This window comes from Ceratotherium simum, chromosome 14, assembly GCF_057802395.1.
Source record: "Ceratotherium simum simum isolate JZ-2026a chromosome 14, ASM5780239v1, whole genome shotgun sequence".
In the NCBI taxonomy this organism is placed as follows: Eukaryota; Metazoa; Chordata; class Mammalia; order Perissodactyla; family Rhinocerotidae; genus Ceratotherium; species Ceratotherium simum.
In genome coordinates this window covers 60,157,390-60,173,648 of record NC_141913.1, presented here as the reverse complement: position 1 = coordinate 60,173,648, position 16,259 = coordinate 60,157,390, and the positions used below count along the sequence as shown (strand labels likewise).

Here is a 16,259-nt window from a genome sequence, read left to right as displayed (position 1 = left end):
CAGTCACTGAATTGGCTGTAGCTTAATACAGAGGTAGCCTTTCTGGATTACATTCTCAAGTGAATATCTCATTTGCTTTGTTTTTTGCTTCTTTACAATTCTATTGCATTCTCTAGCAAAAACCTCCAGGAAAGCTGTGAGCTTGCTCCCCTCTTCTGTATAGACAATCCACGCTCCAATAAATGTGCCCTGCTCACAACCCAGCCACGCCTCATTATTCTGAGGACACGTTTGCATAGGTGCCTCTTCAGCTCCCTTACATCCCAATAGTTGTGTAATGAGAGAGAAAAGAGAGGTAACATTAACCCAGCTCCATAGGTAATTACGGGATACAATAGCTTAGTGAATCCTTTGCAATCCTTCTGAGCCTCGAAACACCTTCTGTACAATTTTTTTATGCAAAGGCCTGCTCTTTTCATTGTGCATACAACGTGATTGCTGGTTTGACACTGCAGGCTACACTGGTTTTATGAAGGATTAAATGCCACCTGAGACATATTTATCCTAAATAAATCACAAACGGTAAACTGCAGCATGTCAGTGTCAACAGCCTGGGCTGCGGCAGAAAGGTTAGCTGTACAGGACTAAGTACAGCCAGGAATTAGCATCTGAGCCGAGGACCGCGGGCTACACCTAACGGGAGGAATGATCAGGAAGAAATATTTCCACTGAAAAATATCCCCCCCATGTTTTTTTTTTAACATGTATGAGAAGCTTGGAGAGGGCATCACTTTGTAAAGGTCACCTTTATCCTAATAACACACGGGAGTTGATCCTGTCACTGTTTGCTGAAGACAGTGTTTAAGAAGCACTGAATTGCTCTGCCATTTTTAAGAAACATGAGCAAGTCATACTCAGCTAATTACGAATCGCAGTGTCAAACCTGAGATTCTTTTATCTTTTTTGGAGGGGTACCTGTATCAAGGGAGGTGGCCCTGGGACGGCTGGGACTCAGCACTGAGGACGAGGTGAGGGGAAGGGCAGCTGGCTCAGCTCCTCAGTGAGGCTCATCTCCACGCTGTCCTCTCAGGAAGGGGTTTAAACGGTACTTTTATTTAAACCCAAAAGGTACCATTTTCTCTCATGTCTGTTCTTCACAATTTTTTAATACTAACCATGATGGAATGTGTTACTGTCACCAGAATCTGCCTGGGCCATGTGCCAAACATTCAGGAGGTAGCACCAGGCTGCCAATGTCCGTCAGAAACCAGGACACGCACTCACGTGGGCAGAGAGGGAGAGCCCCGGTCGGCAGGAGCACTAGTTCTCTTGTTTCCACAGCGGCCCATTGGTTGGCTGCTAGAAATACAATGTCATCAGAATCTTTTAATGTTATAATTTTATTTCAAAGAAAAAAGAAACAGAACAAAAACAACCTTTGCATTTGGGGGAGGGATTATTTTACAGTTTTGGAGAGGGAAGAAGAGCAATCGCATCAGAAGTGAGTGGCTGGGACGTGACCTCGCACTCCACAGCTGCAGGAGCCACAGCAAGACACTCGACGCTGGGCAGTGCCAGGGCTGTGGGGGCTGCTCCGTGATTAACGCTTAATGTCAGCTCCCTCACACCGACAGAAATCACAAATAAATCCTGCAAAACGATACCAATACCAGCAAATATTTGTTATAAAAGCAAAATATTGATAGGAACAATATTTTCCAGAGTGCACATTTTATATATAGACTTTATTGTATGAAACTAAGTCAAAATTAGAAGCATCAGGTCGTCTTAACCAAGGGATATTGTAATTGAATATAAACGTCAAGGCTTTTCTTAACCATGGGCTGCAGGAGGCGTCTTTTAAGCAGAATGCAACCAGAGCAGTGGATACGCCTACAATCGCCTCAGTGGGGAAAGTGACACAGGAAATGAACTCACAGGCTTCCTTTGGTCTGGGGACACTGTGATCCTAAAATTTCAAAAAAATGAACAGGAGGGGACTGCTTCAAGACAGAAATACTTGTAGCTGCAATTTTTAACCAAATATATAATAAAATGTTGAAACCGCGACATGCTGGATTGCAAGAGCAGACATGTCTCAAGCCACAAGACACACTGTTCTTACTTTCCCCGACTAGGACACAGCCCTTGGATAACTGAAATGGGAAAACGTTTGTCGGGGGAAAAACCCAGGAAAAAGCTTAGTTTCTCCGCAGCACAGTGGACAGAATGGAGGGAAAGGCGGTTAACAGAAGCACCGAACAGTGAACAGATCTGGCCTGCACAGGGCCCCGCCTCCGTCCGCGGCGCCTGGCCTGCGGCTGGCTGCCCCTTCGTGGCTGCACTCAGCATGCAGTTGCCTCGGCTGGCACAGCCACGGCGCCTCGCGTGCCCTTTCTAGCAGTCGACGTTAGCCTCACCCAGAGGGCGTGTTGGGCCGGAGCACCGTCCTGGTCGTTTGGAAGGCTTTGCCAATGAAGTTCAGGAAACACTGTGCCCACGTGAGCTGGATCTTCCCACATCTGCCCTGTGCTGAGCGTAAAGATCCATGCTTTAGGCTTCTTGGAGTTCGTTACCCTCTCTTTGGCTCTGAATTACTGTTGCCGCTGGGGAGCCCTCCTGGGTGTAAATGACCATACTTGTCAACTGCTCGGTTCCATTCGGGACCATGGCCTCCGCGCTGAGTGCAGCCCCGGCCTGCAGGATCTCCTGCGAGTCTGACGTCTCTATCACAGTGTGGGAGTACATAGCCGTCTCATCTTGCACCCCCGGGGGCAGTTCTGTCACAATATAATGAGTCGCACCCTCAGGAAAGCTGCCGCTAGACTCCTGGACCATGGCTTGGACTAGCTCCTCAGTCACGATGATCTGCGAAATCTCCCCGTCCGACTCGGCCAGATCCACGTGCGGGCCGTGGGCCTCCGCCTCCTGCATGATGATCTGAGAGCCTTCTCTGGCCAGCATGTGGACGGTCCCCTCTTCATTCACAATGACCTGGGTGACGCCTTCCTTCATGAGCTGGCCGGCTGCAGCCGAGTCACAGACAGCGAACTGGAGTACCCCCTGGACCACCTTCTTGAAGGCCACCTGAGCGTGCTCCTGCGAGGCAACGACGGCTGAGGGACGAACCACCTCGGTCAGCACCTCCATGGGCCCCATGGCGGCGGGGGCCTCCTGAACGTCTTGGAACATATGGATCTCGGGGGCCTCAGGCTGGGCAGCAGCGTGGGGCACCTCCTGACTGGGCAGCTGGACCAGCACGTCCTTGTGGCCAGATCTGCCTTTCTCTTCGGGCCCAGCCCTGCCTTCCGCCCCTCCCAACTCGGTGACCGCACACAGCAGTGCGTCCAGGGCGGAGGCCGCATCGGGCGGGGGGACGCTGGCCTCGGCGAGATCTAAAATCTCCTGCTTGGTCACCTGCTGTATCATGGCACCACCTGGGCTCAGGGGTTCGTCCACGCCGTGGCCTTCCATCGAGCCCCCCACGACCACCACCTGGGTGGCTCCGTCCGCCAACTGTTCTGGCAGAACCGGCCCGGGCACCACGCTGCCCACGTGTGCCCCGCTCTGACTCGCGGTGATGACCTGCCCGTCTTCCGTGATGTGCACCACCCGGGCCACCTGGCCCGCCAGCGCCAGCGTCTGCAGTGTGGCCGCAGCGGTCTCCTCCACCGAGGCGTCGAGGGCAAACTCCCCATCGTAGCCCTGGATGATGATGACCTGCTGCACCTGCTCGGGCGCCGCCTGCCTTCTGCTGCTCCTCAGGGGCCTCTCTCTGACGGGAGACTCCTCTGCCAGCGCGGCCGCGGTGAAGGGGCTGTCCGTCTCCACGAAGGTGGCTCCTTGGCCCTTCAGACGGCATTCATAGGACTTGGAAACAATGCCTATGGGAGACAGGGACCAGTTAGAGCCTAGAAAAATGACTTGTAGGCTTAAAAGTAAGACAGTGTTTCTGTAGAAGCTTTAAAACCTCAACAGAAACATTACTGCGAACCACTACTCAAGAGATGAAGCGCCCCCGGCCTCGGGGCTTCCAGGCTGCCGTTCACTGGCCTGACAGGTGTGCTACCGGCTCAAGAGCGGGTAAAGCTGTGGTGCTAACAGCCAGGCTCCTGTTTGTCCCTATACAACTCTGTCAGCCACTGTCTGCTTTTCTAGCTCCCTGGGAGGAATATGGTTAACTCCCTTCAATTACTGTCATTTCTAACAATTTTCTAACTATTCAGCCATTGGTGGTAAGTGAAGATCAGTCAACAGTTAGTAGCAGCATCTTCTAACCCAAAGGAAAATCTTTTTTTAATGTCCAAATATTAGATACAGTAGATTTGTTTATTCAGCAAAGAGAATGAAAGCCTTGCACATTAAATTTAAAACTATGCCGTCGATAAGCAGAGCTACAAGAGTTTATTTCAAGTATTTATTGAGCATCTACTACGTGTCGGGCACTAAACTGAGGTGAAAAGGCAGCCTGCCTGCCAGGCGTGGTCCACCGTGGGTCACTGTGTGCCAGGCCCTGGGGACAGAGCACGGACGCAGAGTCTCGGCCACACGGGGACTCTGGAGGGAAGCATAATAGGGCAGAGCTGGGGGGCAGCTCTGAGAGCGCACGGTCTTATTCCGCATTGTGGATCTTACGTAAATCAAACGCCTAGCAAGCAGCAAACAGTCAATAAAGATGTGTTTGTTGAATGACTTAAAGATTACATAAGGTGACAAGGACTACAGCAGAGAGGTAAACACGTTCAAGCTGCAGGAAAGAATATTCAGGAAAGATGAATCAAAGAAACAACATTCCCAGGTGCCCTGAGGGACAGGACTATCCAACCACTCCCTGGGCTGGGAGGGGAAGGGCCTGAAGGCCGCAGCAGCAGAGGCCCAGCAGAGGCGGAGGAACCTGGGGAACCCCAGCACCTGGGGTGCCAGGGCTTGGGCTTTCAGGGGATCAGAGAGCCCCACTCAGACCAGGCTCTGCGTGCCTCCTTCACCGGCACTAAGGTGTGTGGACTAGTCTGCGGAGAGAAGCACTCTGTTGTGTTTTTAAGCAGGAAAGTAAAAGAATGCATCTGTTTTAGACTGTAACAGTGGCACAACATTTATTTTTGTAAATCCTAGCCCCGAACTCCTCTTAGTGAAAACACAGTGACTGTTTTAGAAAATACTGAGATAAGCCCTGGGGACACGGGCACATGAAAAATAGAGAGGAAACAGCTGGGCACAGGAGGAGGAGCAGGGACAGGAGTGGGGAGAATAGTGTCAGGACGCGGGGAGGGTGGGGCCCTGGGACAGAAGAGCGACTGCAGGCTGCTGGCCTTGCTGTCCACTCACCGGCCCGAGTCCCACCTGAAGGCATCGGCCTTCATGATCTGCGGTCTGTACTCTGGACGCCGGCCCAGGAGGGCAGAGGAATCCCTAAAGGCCCGCGGCTGCCACAGGACTAAGAGCTTCAAGCCAATCTTCCGCAGGTCAGCGGCTGGGGACTTGCGCTGTCCTCCCAGCTCCAGAGAGAAGGCTCTGAAGGCAGAATCGAAGGTGGGAGGGGAAGGAGGCCGGAGTGAGAGCAGGGGGCGGCTGCCAGGTAAGGCAGGAGGCGAGGCTGGGCCTGGCGAGGGGGCAGAGGGCAGGCGCACACCCGTCCTGTCCTCCCCAGTGTCATCTGCCACACAGGCCAAGGCTTGTTTAATAACTTGACAGGGTAAAATATGACCGAAAATTGTAATCTTTGTTTTCATAAAAAGAGACTGACTCTTTGTTAAAAGAGTTCCTATTTTCTTCTTTAGATCCCAAATTTTCCATCAGTTTTCTTATTATTGCCTCCTTCCCTCCTAAGTAAGAGAATGATCTATATATAATCTATAGCGAGTATTTCCATATTTCAGTGGCAACCACATTTTTGAAATATTTCACTTTACTCTCTTTAGCGTAGGTCATATTTTAAAAAGCGTACTTTATCCTTACCAAAGGAAAGAAAAGGATTAAGAATTGCTAGATTATTTATGGTTAGCATCCCTTAAAAATAAGACAACAGTTTTGCTTACCATGTTGGTGCCATCCTATAAGAAAGCATTTCCCTCAAAAGTGAGTCTGCTCTAAGCACACACCCCAGTCAGGGTCCTCCTCCTGTGGGGACAGTATCTCCGGCAGGACCCACAGAAGCTATGAGATCATATCTACCAAGAGGACATGTCCAGACTCACACCCAATGGTCCTGGGTTTGAACCACACATTCAGTTATACAAAGGCAAACTCCTGGCCTGTTCCACACATGCTGCTCTGAAGTCCTGACATCCCGCATCCACTGTTCAACAGTCTGAGTCCACAGGGTGTCAGACCACTGCGTCCTCCTTAACTCTTGAGGATGAGGTGCCTCCCGCCTGGAAAGGGTAAGGGAGCAGAAGAGTCTCGGGGGGCACTTGCTGGCGTGTGTGCTGAACTAATCGGAGCTGAGCTCACCACAGAGTGAGTCTGCAGGATCGATGTTCTGTACACCACGTTCCTTCAGCCTCCCAGGCTCTGATTCCCAGTGAGGACGCAAAATGTATAAGTAAGCAATTTTTTTAAACAAAGATTAGGACCAATTAACATTTATTATTTCTCAGAGAACTCTCTCTACAATGAATCTTAAAAGATTATGGAATCATAAACTCTTAGGTCAAGACAAGACCAGTGGGGTCAACAGGACGATCTCCAGCAGCAGAACCTTCTGTTTATACATTCAGTGACTACTGAACACTAGGACCAGAGGACACTGCTCGGAGCTGGGAGGACAGCGGTGGGTGACCCATGCCAGCCATGCCCTCACCAACCAGGCAGAAGTAAACCATCACATCTTAAAGGTCAATTAAACCTTCTCACAGGAGGGTCCAAAATGTCGATGACTCTGGCTAAAGGAATTACCTAACTATAACGTACTGTCTCTTCTCCTGCTTACCCTCCTAGCCAAGTGCAGAACAACTGGGGACCACTAACGCAGGCTCCCAGCCGGCTCCTTTTAGGCTTCCATTAGCAAGTGCTCGCTGAACACCTACGGTGGGATGCTTGGTGGGAGATGTCACAGGACAGCTGTGCAACTGCTACCCCAGGGGCTCTGCAGACTTCCCAAAGCTTATGTGAGCATATGGAGAGTTTTATGGGAATTAATCCAGTGCGTTCAAACTGACCTGCCCAGGGATGTGCGGGCTGAAGAGATCTCCTTCCCTCCCTCCCTCTTCCCCCTTCTCCTGCTTTACAAAAGAAAAACACATCCTCAGGAGGATTAAAGTTCAGAAAGTGAGCATGAGATTAAGTTAAACCACACGGATCCTAGAAAGAAAGGGCCGAATCACTGTCTCTATGCTTTAACCTAATCTCATGGTTTCTTCTGAACTTTAACCCGCCCTGAATTCTCTCTGTTCAAAGAGGTCAAAGTGGGCTCAGAATAGGAGCAGAAGGCCTGATCAGGGTGAGCACTCCACAGACTCTGACGTTCACATCTCCATGTACGCCTGAATGTAAGCTGGGCGGGTGTTGCCATCCCTGGTCAATTTGCCATCCACTAGGACCCCTAGATCTTTGTCTGCTTTGCCAAGGTCTTCCTCTGGTACGCTTACAATCTCTCCCCTCCCTCTTGTTTTCTACCTAGTTTGTAACATTCTCCTCGCCTCCATTGTGCTCTGAACTGGATCCAGTTTGTTTCTGTCCATTCTTCTTCATTACACCCTGAACTTGATTTGTTTCGGTCCATTCTCTAATTTCAAGGTCATTTTCAGTTTAATTTAGAGTCTGGAGAAAAAAATATGGACACATAAATAAAGAAGAAAGCCTTCAAATCATCCCTTCCTCCTCAGTTAATTACAGAAGAGGACATACTGCCTTTACATTAAAAAACAGGAGAAACCACCATGGTTGGGAAGGAACAAAAATCCTGTTTTTCGCTAGACTCTGAAAGAAACACTACACGCTCAGAGTCCAAGCAGTTCCCTGCTTTCGTCTGCGACTGGACGGAGAATCTCCCGGGCGTAGGATTACCCTCTGAATCCCTTGCAGCACTGATAATTATGCTATTCTGAACTACTTACTGAGTTTATTTGAATCCGGAGGTGGGTTAAGCCACTTCCAGATCATTAAAGTAAACTACATGGGTAAATAGTGCTGTCACGACGCAGTGTGATGAAGCTTAACACCACCAACATCTTACCCTCCGCTCAGCGCAAGCCCAGCGATTGCCTCACAGTTCATAAATGTGAGTGCAGGTCCATCTTTTGATTCAGCAATTTAATAACTTCGAGTGCTGTCAGTACTGCTTTGAAAAATAGCACCTATAAAATGTAACAGCCTCAATCAGATTGAAAAAGACTCACTCACTGAAGATTCTTCCATTTCGACCATAATGAATTAATGTTGAGCTATGCAGAAGTTCAAGTGTCATTTAAACTAATGTGAATCTCTTCTGTAACTTTAAATTCTAACTGGGCTATGACCAAGAATTTACTGGGCAAATCAACTTCAATTTTGACATCTTCCTAGTAAATATGAACTGTAAAGCTCACCAATGCAAATGGCAAATGGCTATAGGATTTGGAAAACAGGAACTTCGTACAGGTCTTACCCTTAACTGCTTAGTCACTGTTACAGCTCCAAAATCGCACACATCGCTAATGGAGCCTGGGTGCCCAACGGAATATTTGTATTACACTTTACATTTTTCAAAGACAATGTTGGATTTCAGTACAATAATAGCAGCTAATCAAAGAGCGTGTCTAAATCAGTCTTTTTGGATCTGTTTCCAATAGGACAATAAGTAGCTTTGCATAGAAGATGAAAATGAAGTTAAAATGCATCCCAGCCTGTTTACGAAATCCCAGCTCACTGCTCATTTGCTTTCCTGAGTACAGAGATATATTCCCTTCTCATGGCCAAACGCATCCAAAGTCTACGACTCAGGTGGAATAAGAAGGGTTTTTTGGGTTGAGGATTTGTTTTCAGAGGAATGATTTCTAATGAGGCTCACTTCTCCAGAAGACCATTACGAAACTCAGTTCCTTCCTGCTTGTCCTCTGAAGAGAACACGTCCAGAGTCAAAAAGCACCCACCGCGCCAGGCTGGAGCAGAGGGCTAAACGGTAGAGAGGCACACCCCCACACCACGCTCAAGGCTCTGGTTGGGGTCTGCTGCACTTCTGGGAGCTGCAGATAGGGTTTAGGACCTGACTACCTCCTTTTTGTGCGTGTGTGATTCTTGCGTTACTGTCATCATTTTTTCCCACAGAATAAATACCTTATGCTTTTGTTAAGCTTACATTTAATTAAAATGTACAGAATTTGTGCAGTAAACTCGAATGAAACAAATAAAACAAGGGCCCCCTCTCTTGAAGGCATACGTTGTGAATGAAAAATGTCATTACAGACTAAAAAATTTTGCAGTAAACAGGGCCTACAGAGAGAAGTTTCCCCTGTAATGACATCCATAAAATACACAAATGGCACTTTTAGTACCATCCTGAATATGGCATTTTCTGTGCTCTACACACAATCTAAATGGTTTGATCATGGAGCATAATACTCCATTGGGTTTATAGAACAATCAATGTTCCATAAAATGATGTATTTATCCAATAGTAGGCTTAGCAGCTATGGCGTATGACAGCGCCGGACGCAGGCCTGGCTCCTCAGCGCACACGCCGGCTGTAAAACTTATCTCATGCCACTTCAACAACTTCATCTCATCTGCGTCAAGTAATTTGTTGAAGCCTCAGCTTGGTTTAAAAAAAACATGTAATAAAAATTCATAGAATTTTCAGGAGAATGAAAGCCGATGACAATAGAAAGGTCACATTGTGTCTCCACTAAATGGGTCAAAGGTCGCTAGCAGTTCTAAAACCGAAAGTAGATTTCATGCATCGCGTAGCAGATAAAGATGGCATTAAGAAGACTTGTGTGGGGGGAAATGCCTAATGCGATGGGGAAGCCCGCGCTAATATCCTATATAAGCCACTTTGCTGCTACTAGCCAGCATTTATTTTAAATTTCTAAGCTTCTCCTGAAATGGTATTACATGTTTATACATTGCTAGGTTGAGCCTCAGACACTGTGTTTTATATTTTGGGAGGGTGCTAAGCTTGAAAATGCTAGGCTGGCTCATTGTTATAATTAAAGCACCTCAAATATGATGCGATTAAAAAAGTAATACTTTTTGCATAAAAATTTGGGGCATACCTGACATTGTGATTCTTAAGCCACATATAATTTTTCTCGACTTCAATTTTAAGATGTAATTTTAACACAAATGTTAAGAAATCATACTTAATGTCTATTAAAATGAAACAATATTAACAGATTATGCTAATAAATTAGAGCCATATTTTAATGTCACAAAAGCTTATCAGTTTTTCTAGTGAAAGCAGGAAAACTGACAAATTAAAATTCAATGAAATATAATCTTTTAGAAATTTCAAAGAAGGGAATCAATTACTGTTACAACAGCAGTCACCAATAGTACAGCCAGTCAAATCGATATCAATAATTTCTCTATAATGTATTCATTTTTGGACAATAATAATTACTGGAATTACTGCAGGATGCCCCTAAGAGAGCTCCCACTGAAGCCTGGTTTTGAAGAAGTGAGTGCCCTCCATATTAACACAGCACAAATCAGGGAGTGTGCCCCATTCTGAACGCTGCTCTGCCTCAGGTTCCTGGAGGAAAGCCCCAATCAAGCGGTGCAAGAAAGAGTTCTGATCTGGTCGACAATCGCAACGGGTTAGAGTACCTCTGGGTCTCAGAGCCCCATGCCAAAAGGACAATTTCGCCATCTTTTTTTTGAGAGAACAAAGGATGGTCAGTACCTTACGTCTATTATTTTCAAGGGTTAGAAATGCTTTCTTGTCAGGGTTAATAAAACTCACACACAAATTAGAAATATTTAGGTTATTGGAGATACAAAATTAAAATTATTTTTAGTCTTTGGCATGCTTGTTAAATATGATAGCTAGACTAGTGAGATTTATTTCAGAGCACAATCCTGTTTTGGTCATCCTGAAACCTAGGCTGCTACGAGCTGGCCTGAGGATGTGTTAAATATATGACGACATAATAATTAAAAGGCATTTTGGTAAATATCTGCTTTATGCCACAAATAAACATATAAAAGTACGTGTAAAAGAGTTATAATAAAAGTCACTGCTCTGTTCTCAATTTCAGGAAGGCCATTGTTTTGTAAGAAGAGATAAGGAATATTATTTTTCTGTGAAAAATTAACATCATTTCTGAAAGACTCTTTCACATAATTTCAAATATATGATTTCATAAGATAAACTGTGCAATTTTTACTGAAGGAATACTTCCATCAAGCCAGGACACAAATTTGGGTAACAAAAGTCTTAGTTTCTTTTTCTCAATTATCATTACATTTAGGATTGGTAGTGATCAAAGATAATCATAAGACCCCCGAAAGAAATTCTAAGATATTCAGAAAAAACTAAGAATAAATTTTATCTCAAATTGGAAATACATGATCAGCCAGGTTTCTAACTTCACCACGAATAGTCTCCGTGGGCCTAGATATTTCCATGGGCACTGAAGAGTGACAAAGAATAAAAGACAATATTTTACCTTTAAAGTCACAAACCCTAAGAAATTTTGTATTATATCAGACCCTTAGGTATATATTATCATTTTCATGCATGAAGCTCTAACAGTAATGGGAGCCATACACACAAATCTCATGCAGGAAGATAAGAATAGTCCTTTAAGGTTATCTGGACAGGCTTTTTGGGGAGGGATGTGAAGTGGAGGGCGTGGTTAACTGTTTCTTTGCTGCTGCAGAGGCCTGGAGGGCGGGGGGTGTCAACAGATCACCTTGCGACAATCATAGAACTTTGGAAATTTGACTCATGTGACAGAAATAGTGTCATCATGCTTCATGAGGGTGATGAAATGGGACTTTAAAGTTAGACTATAAAGTGCTCTGATCTTGTCATTTACCCATGAAGAGCACTTCTTAAAAACAGCCAGTTGATTTACTAGCAGAAAGTGCTCTAATATCTTAAGTCCTGTCTGGAACAGAGCAAGCAGGGGGAGGGGAAACTATGCAGGGATCAATACAAAGTGTGCTTGGCATTTTGTACCCATTTTCGGGTGTCAACATCTTGGCCGTTGGGAGGGGGAGTCTGTCTTGGGCACTGTCTCTCCTGCCTTCCAGGACGTGCATCCCCCTGGGAGTGCATGGCCCTGGGGACCTAGCCCTCATCCTGCTCCACCCTATCAGTATTACTGGTAACAGCTGATAAAAGGTAAGATGTGCCCCCCTCCTGCATTTGGGGAATTTAGAGGCTTGAACAAGTTGTGGAATTTCAGGCCAGCAGAGTATGGGAGTCTTCCTGAAGGCCAAAGAGTCCAGATAAACAGCAGCCCAGTCTGCTTACTGTAAGGCCACCTCTGTTGGACTTAAAGACATTAACTCAAACTAGCACTTTCTTTTTTGCGTTACAGAATCAGAAAATTAGGAAGCCCAACGACCTTTTCCTAAATGTCCTCTGACAGTCTTACAAAACTCCCAATACAGATAACACGATATTAGGAGACGAGGCCTATTTTTCAAAAGTTGTACACAGTACACACATTTTAAAAGGTAAAATTATGCAAATCAGAAGCTCCGCCAATGTTAGCAGGGCACTCCCCAAGAAGCCTGACTTTAAAGGCTAACACGCAGATTAACCCTGTCTCCTTTTGTTTTTCTGGCAAACCCCATAAAGAGATCACATTCATTTTTGTCAGCATGTTCAGATTTCCTGTATGTTATAGTGGCTTTATATCTTTCCCAAGGAAATGAGAGGTAACAGACATTTGTCTTCATTGTAGACACTTTTGTATAAGGTAAAAAGCACACCGCTCCTCAGTAACAGCACAGAGGCACCATTAAAATCAAATTTACAGTAAACAGAACCTGCAGCTGAGGTAAAACGCTCACTGTTAGTATTTTAATTATCAGCCAAGCTTTTGGAGGTCTAACATCTGCTCAGAGCTGAATGACAGCAGCTGCTGGGGTACACTTAAAACAATGCGAGTTTCTTCTCCACATATGAAAATGAATCATCTGTTCTGGGCACATCACTGCTATTTTCCTATTAAGCTGGCCGTGTGTGAGGGTACCCTGAACGTCTTGTGGGTGGCAGGAAGGCCCGACCTCTTCACAAGGATGAGATCCAAAGACGGCAAACATGAGTCTGGGAACAGACATTCAGATGGTGCCAGAGGTTACTGTCGCCTGGGCGTAGCCGGCAAGTGCTGAGGAAGCTCCAGCAACGAGGATCTGAACACCACTCGCATAGGGACTTCTACCACAAGCAGAGCAAACCGAGGCGATTCAGAACATTCTGTGAAAGTAAGAGCCAGCCGCGGTTGTGACCCTTCCTCTGTCCACCCAGGCTGACTCAGGGAGAGCGTCTGGCCTTGACCAAAGGCTGGGCCGGCCCTGGGCCTCCCCTGCACATGAGGACAGAACTGGAGGTGGTGGGCGTGGAGGGCTGAGAGGCGGGGCAGATGCTGCTGGGGGCAAGGTGGAAAACGATAACATATTTCCTTTTTAACCAGTGAATACCACAATCTTTATTTTGAACATCTTCCTAAATACCTAAGTTAAACTCCTATGTTAAAACTGCAGAATATCTATACACCTGGGATAATGAAGATTAAAACTGATTTTAAAATATCAAATGAAAGACAAATTTGAGGCTTGAACTCTTGCTTTGAAATGAGTGGAATGAATAAAAACAAACTTACAAATTAAAACACTGAGTAAAATGCCAGCAACTGAAACCTGTTTGTGAGAGCGAGTAGGCGAATGTCGGCACTTTTCCCCTCCACACATCTGGCTGGCTTTTCTGAGGGGCAGGGAGAGTCCAGAGGGGATCCCTGAGAAAGCACACTAGGGGATCCCTTAGAAAGCACACTAGGACGCCCAAGTGGATGCGAGCACGGGCCCGCGCGGTGGGATAGGCAGCGCCTGGTAGCAGGGCATGTGCTGACTTTAGGGTGCCTGCGTGTCTAGAGGTGACATTTTGTGCTGTTGTGTCTGCACAGTGATGCACGCCACGGGTAAAGTCCTCAAGCAAATCTCCAGGGTGTGCTAAAATTTTAAGAGGCACCATGTCTAGTGAGGTGAGAGTGCAGTTGGGGGGACAGGGCTACACAGACCATCACATGTGATTCCACTGGGCTGCATCAGGATATAGACTTGAACACAATCTCTCCAAAATTATTATTAGTTTGCTAAGGAACTTTGGTAGATGGGCAGCACTATTTTGCCATTCCACTAAAACACTGTTTAGAAAAGTCAGATGTTGCTCTCAGATGGCCAGGCACACGTACCAACCAGCAGGAGCTACTGATGCTGCCTTAGAGTGAGTCACACACAAGACAAGAAGAGCAAAGACCTATCTATGGCGGCAGGTAACAGACAGACACCACGCAGGAACCCCAGAAGATGTGTATGGGGAACGGTGCCTTGAACAAGGTGGAAATTCAAACCACCACGTGTAATCAAAACCCAGGAGCTCCCATAAGAAACACGATGACATTAAACAAGTCATGCGAGTGTTCATATGGACACCCAGCTGGCTGCCCACTGGAAATAACCTTCAACAAAGCTTAGGAAAGAAGAACTCAGAATGTGTTTTAGTGGGCCACTTTTTGCCCCAGAATTTCCCAGAGTCACATAAAATAACCGACACACGTGCCACTGATGGAGCTTCAATGGATACAAAAGAAGCAGAGGGCAGGCTCCCTGAGCTCGAGATGAAGGAAGAGGGTGGCGTCTTCTTTCCCTTCTTCACTAGCTTTTCTATAGGTCAACAAATGCCTCATCTTGATATTCGAGGAGGCAAAGCTGATCAAGAATGAATGCACCACTCCTATACCTATAATTTAATTACATAACATCACATAATAGGCTGATCACTACTTTCTGAAATTAAAAAATTTTATATGCTCAGTGAAATGTCAAATTGTCATGTTTTCTTGAAACCTACATATGCACGGGCACACATACTTGCATGCACAGTTTACACTGTTTACCAGTCTACTTTTCCCTTTCCACTCTGCTCATCGTCACACTCCTGATCCTAAGGTCTTCATCAAGTGCCTATCTTGAGGGGTGAATCCATGATAGACAGGCTGGCAGTATGGCTATCAAGTAAGAGAGGATGGTCTTTGCTTTCTAGGGAGTTCACCAAGCACACCTCGAACAGAAGCCTCTCCGGGAGCCTTACCCGACAATGGACCTGAACTAGCATCATACAGCTGGAATAAAAGTCTGGAGATCCAATGCTTGAGTAACACTTGTTAATTCTTTAATAGCTGTTCAAGTTTTTAAGGGGCAGGATATTTAAGGAATTGTAACGGCTTTAAAACCTCCAAGGTTTAGAGTTTACATTCCATATTAGTTCTTCTCTCTTTCCTAGAAACTTGTATAAGATCTCCTTCACTATTCATGTGGTTCTGATGCGATTCCTCTACCTTATTAAGAGTTATTGTGATGGAAAATAAAATTACACCATTGACAGTCCTGAGGATGAATCAGTAAGTGGTAGGGAAAGGCAAGGATCTATTTCACTTAGTACTAGACTTAGAAGAATAAATGCCCACTGTAAAAGTTAATAGTGTGACTACTAGAAGAATTTTCAGGTTCCCTAAAAGTATACAGGAAGAATACACTTGAACACTTTTGTGGTTTGTCACATTTATGGCCTATTAAATAGTTTCTCAATAAACACAACAGAATATCTAGGTCCTAAGGCAACTGTATTAAAATTTATCCATAGGAAATGAGGTATTTACATATTTTTAATTGTACATTTCTTTAATTTGAAAGTCATTTCAGGTTTTATAGAGAAATTAAGTAGATACTCTTATAGCCCTCTGTATGTACCTCTGACACTGAATTACAATTATTCATAAACATGCCCATCTTTCCCACTAGACTGAGGGCTCCTGGAGCACAGGACTTTATGATTTACCACAGCATCTCCAATGTGTGGCATACAATAGGCCTCAATAAATACTGCTTTAAAAACAGGATAAGAACCTTCCCTTATATGAGTGTTCATTAGTGATAAAAGGGAAGGGCTAGATAATCTTTAAAATCCCTTCCAGTACAGAGAAAGAGCCTGAGCTGTGAAGTCAGCATGCCTGGATTTCATTCCTCACTATGCTTTGAGCAAGTCACTGTTGGAAGAGAATTCTCTGTGGATCTCTTGTGTTTCTGCACATCTTGTAAGCATAGGCACTGACTGCCTTTATCCTAGATTATCTTTTCAAGGATGTTTCTAGAGTGAATAGCCTTGGAAG

General features: G+C 45.6%; 1 protein-coding gene across 1 annotated transcript in view; it reads right to left on the bottom strand.

Moving 5' to 3' along the window:
- Window positions 1-1,328: 1,328 nt before the first annotated feature.
- Window positions 1,329-16,259, bottom strand: part of ZNF407 (zinc finger protein 407) — a 458,423-nt gene continuing 443,492 nt past the window's right edge. Inside the window, exon 9 of the mRNA XM_004422642.3 lies at window positions 1,329-3,824. Coding sequence (XP_004422699.1) covers window positions 2,494-3,824 — 1,331 coding nt within the window. The 3' untranslated portion in view covers window positions 1,329-2,493. The remainder of the gene's footprint in view (window positions 3,825-16,259) is intronic.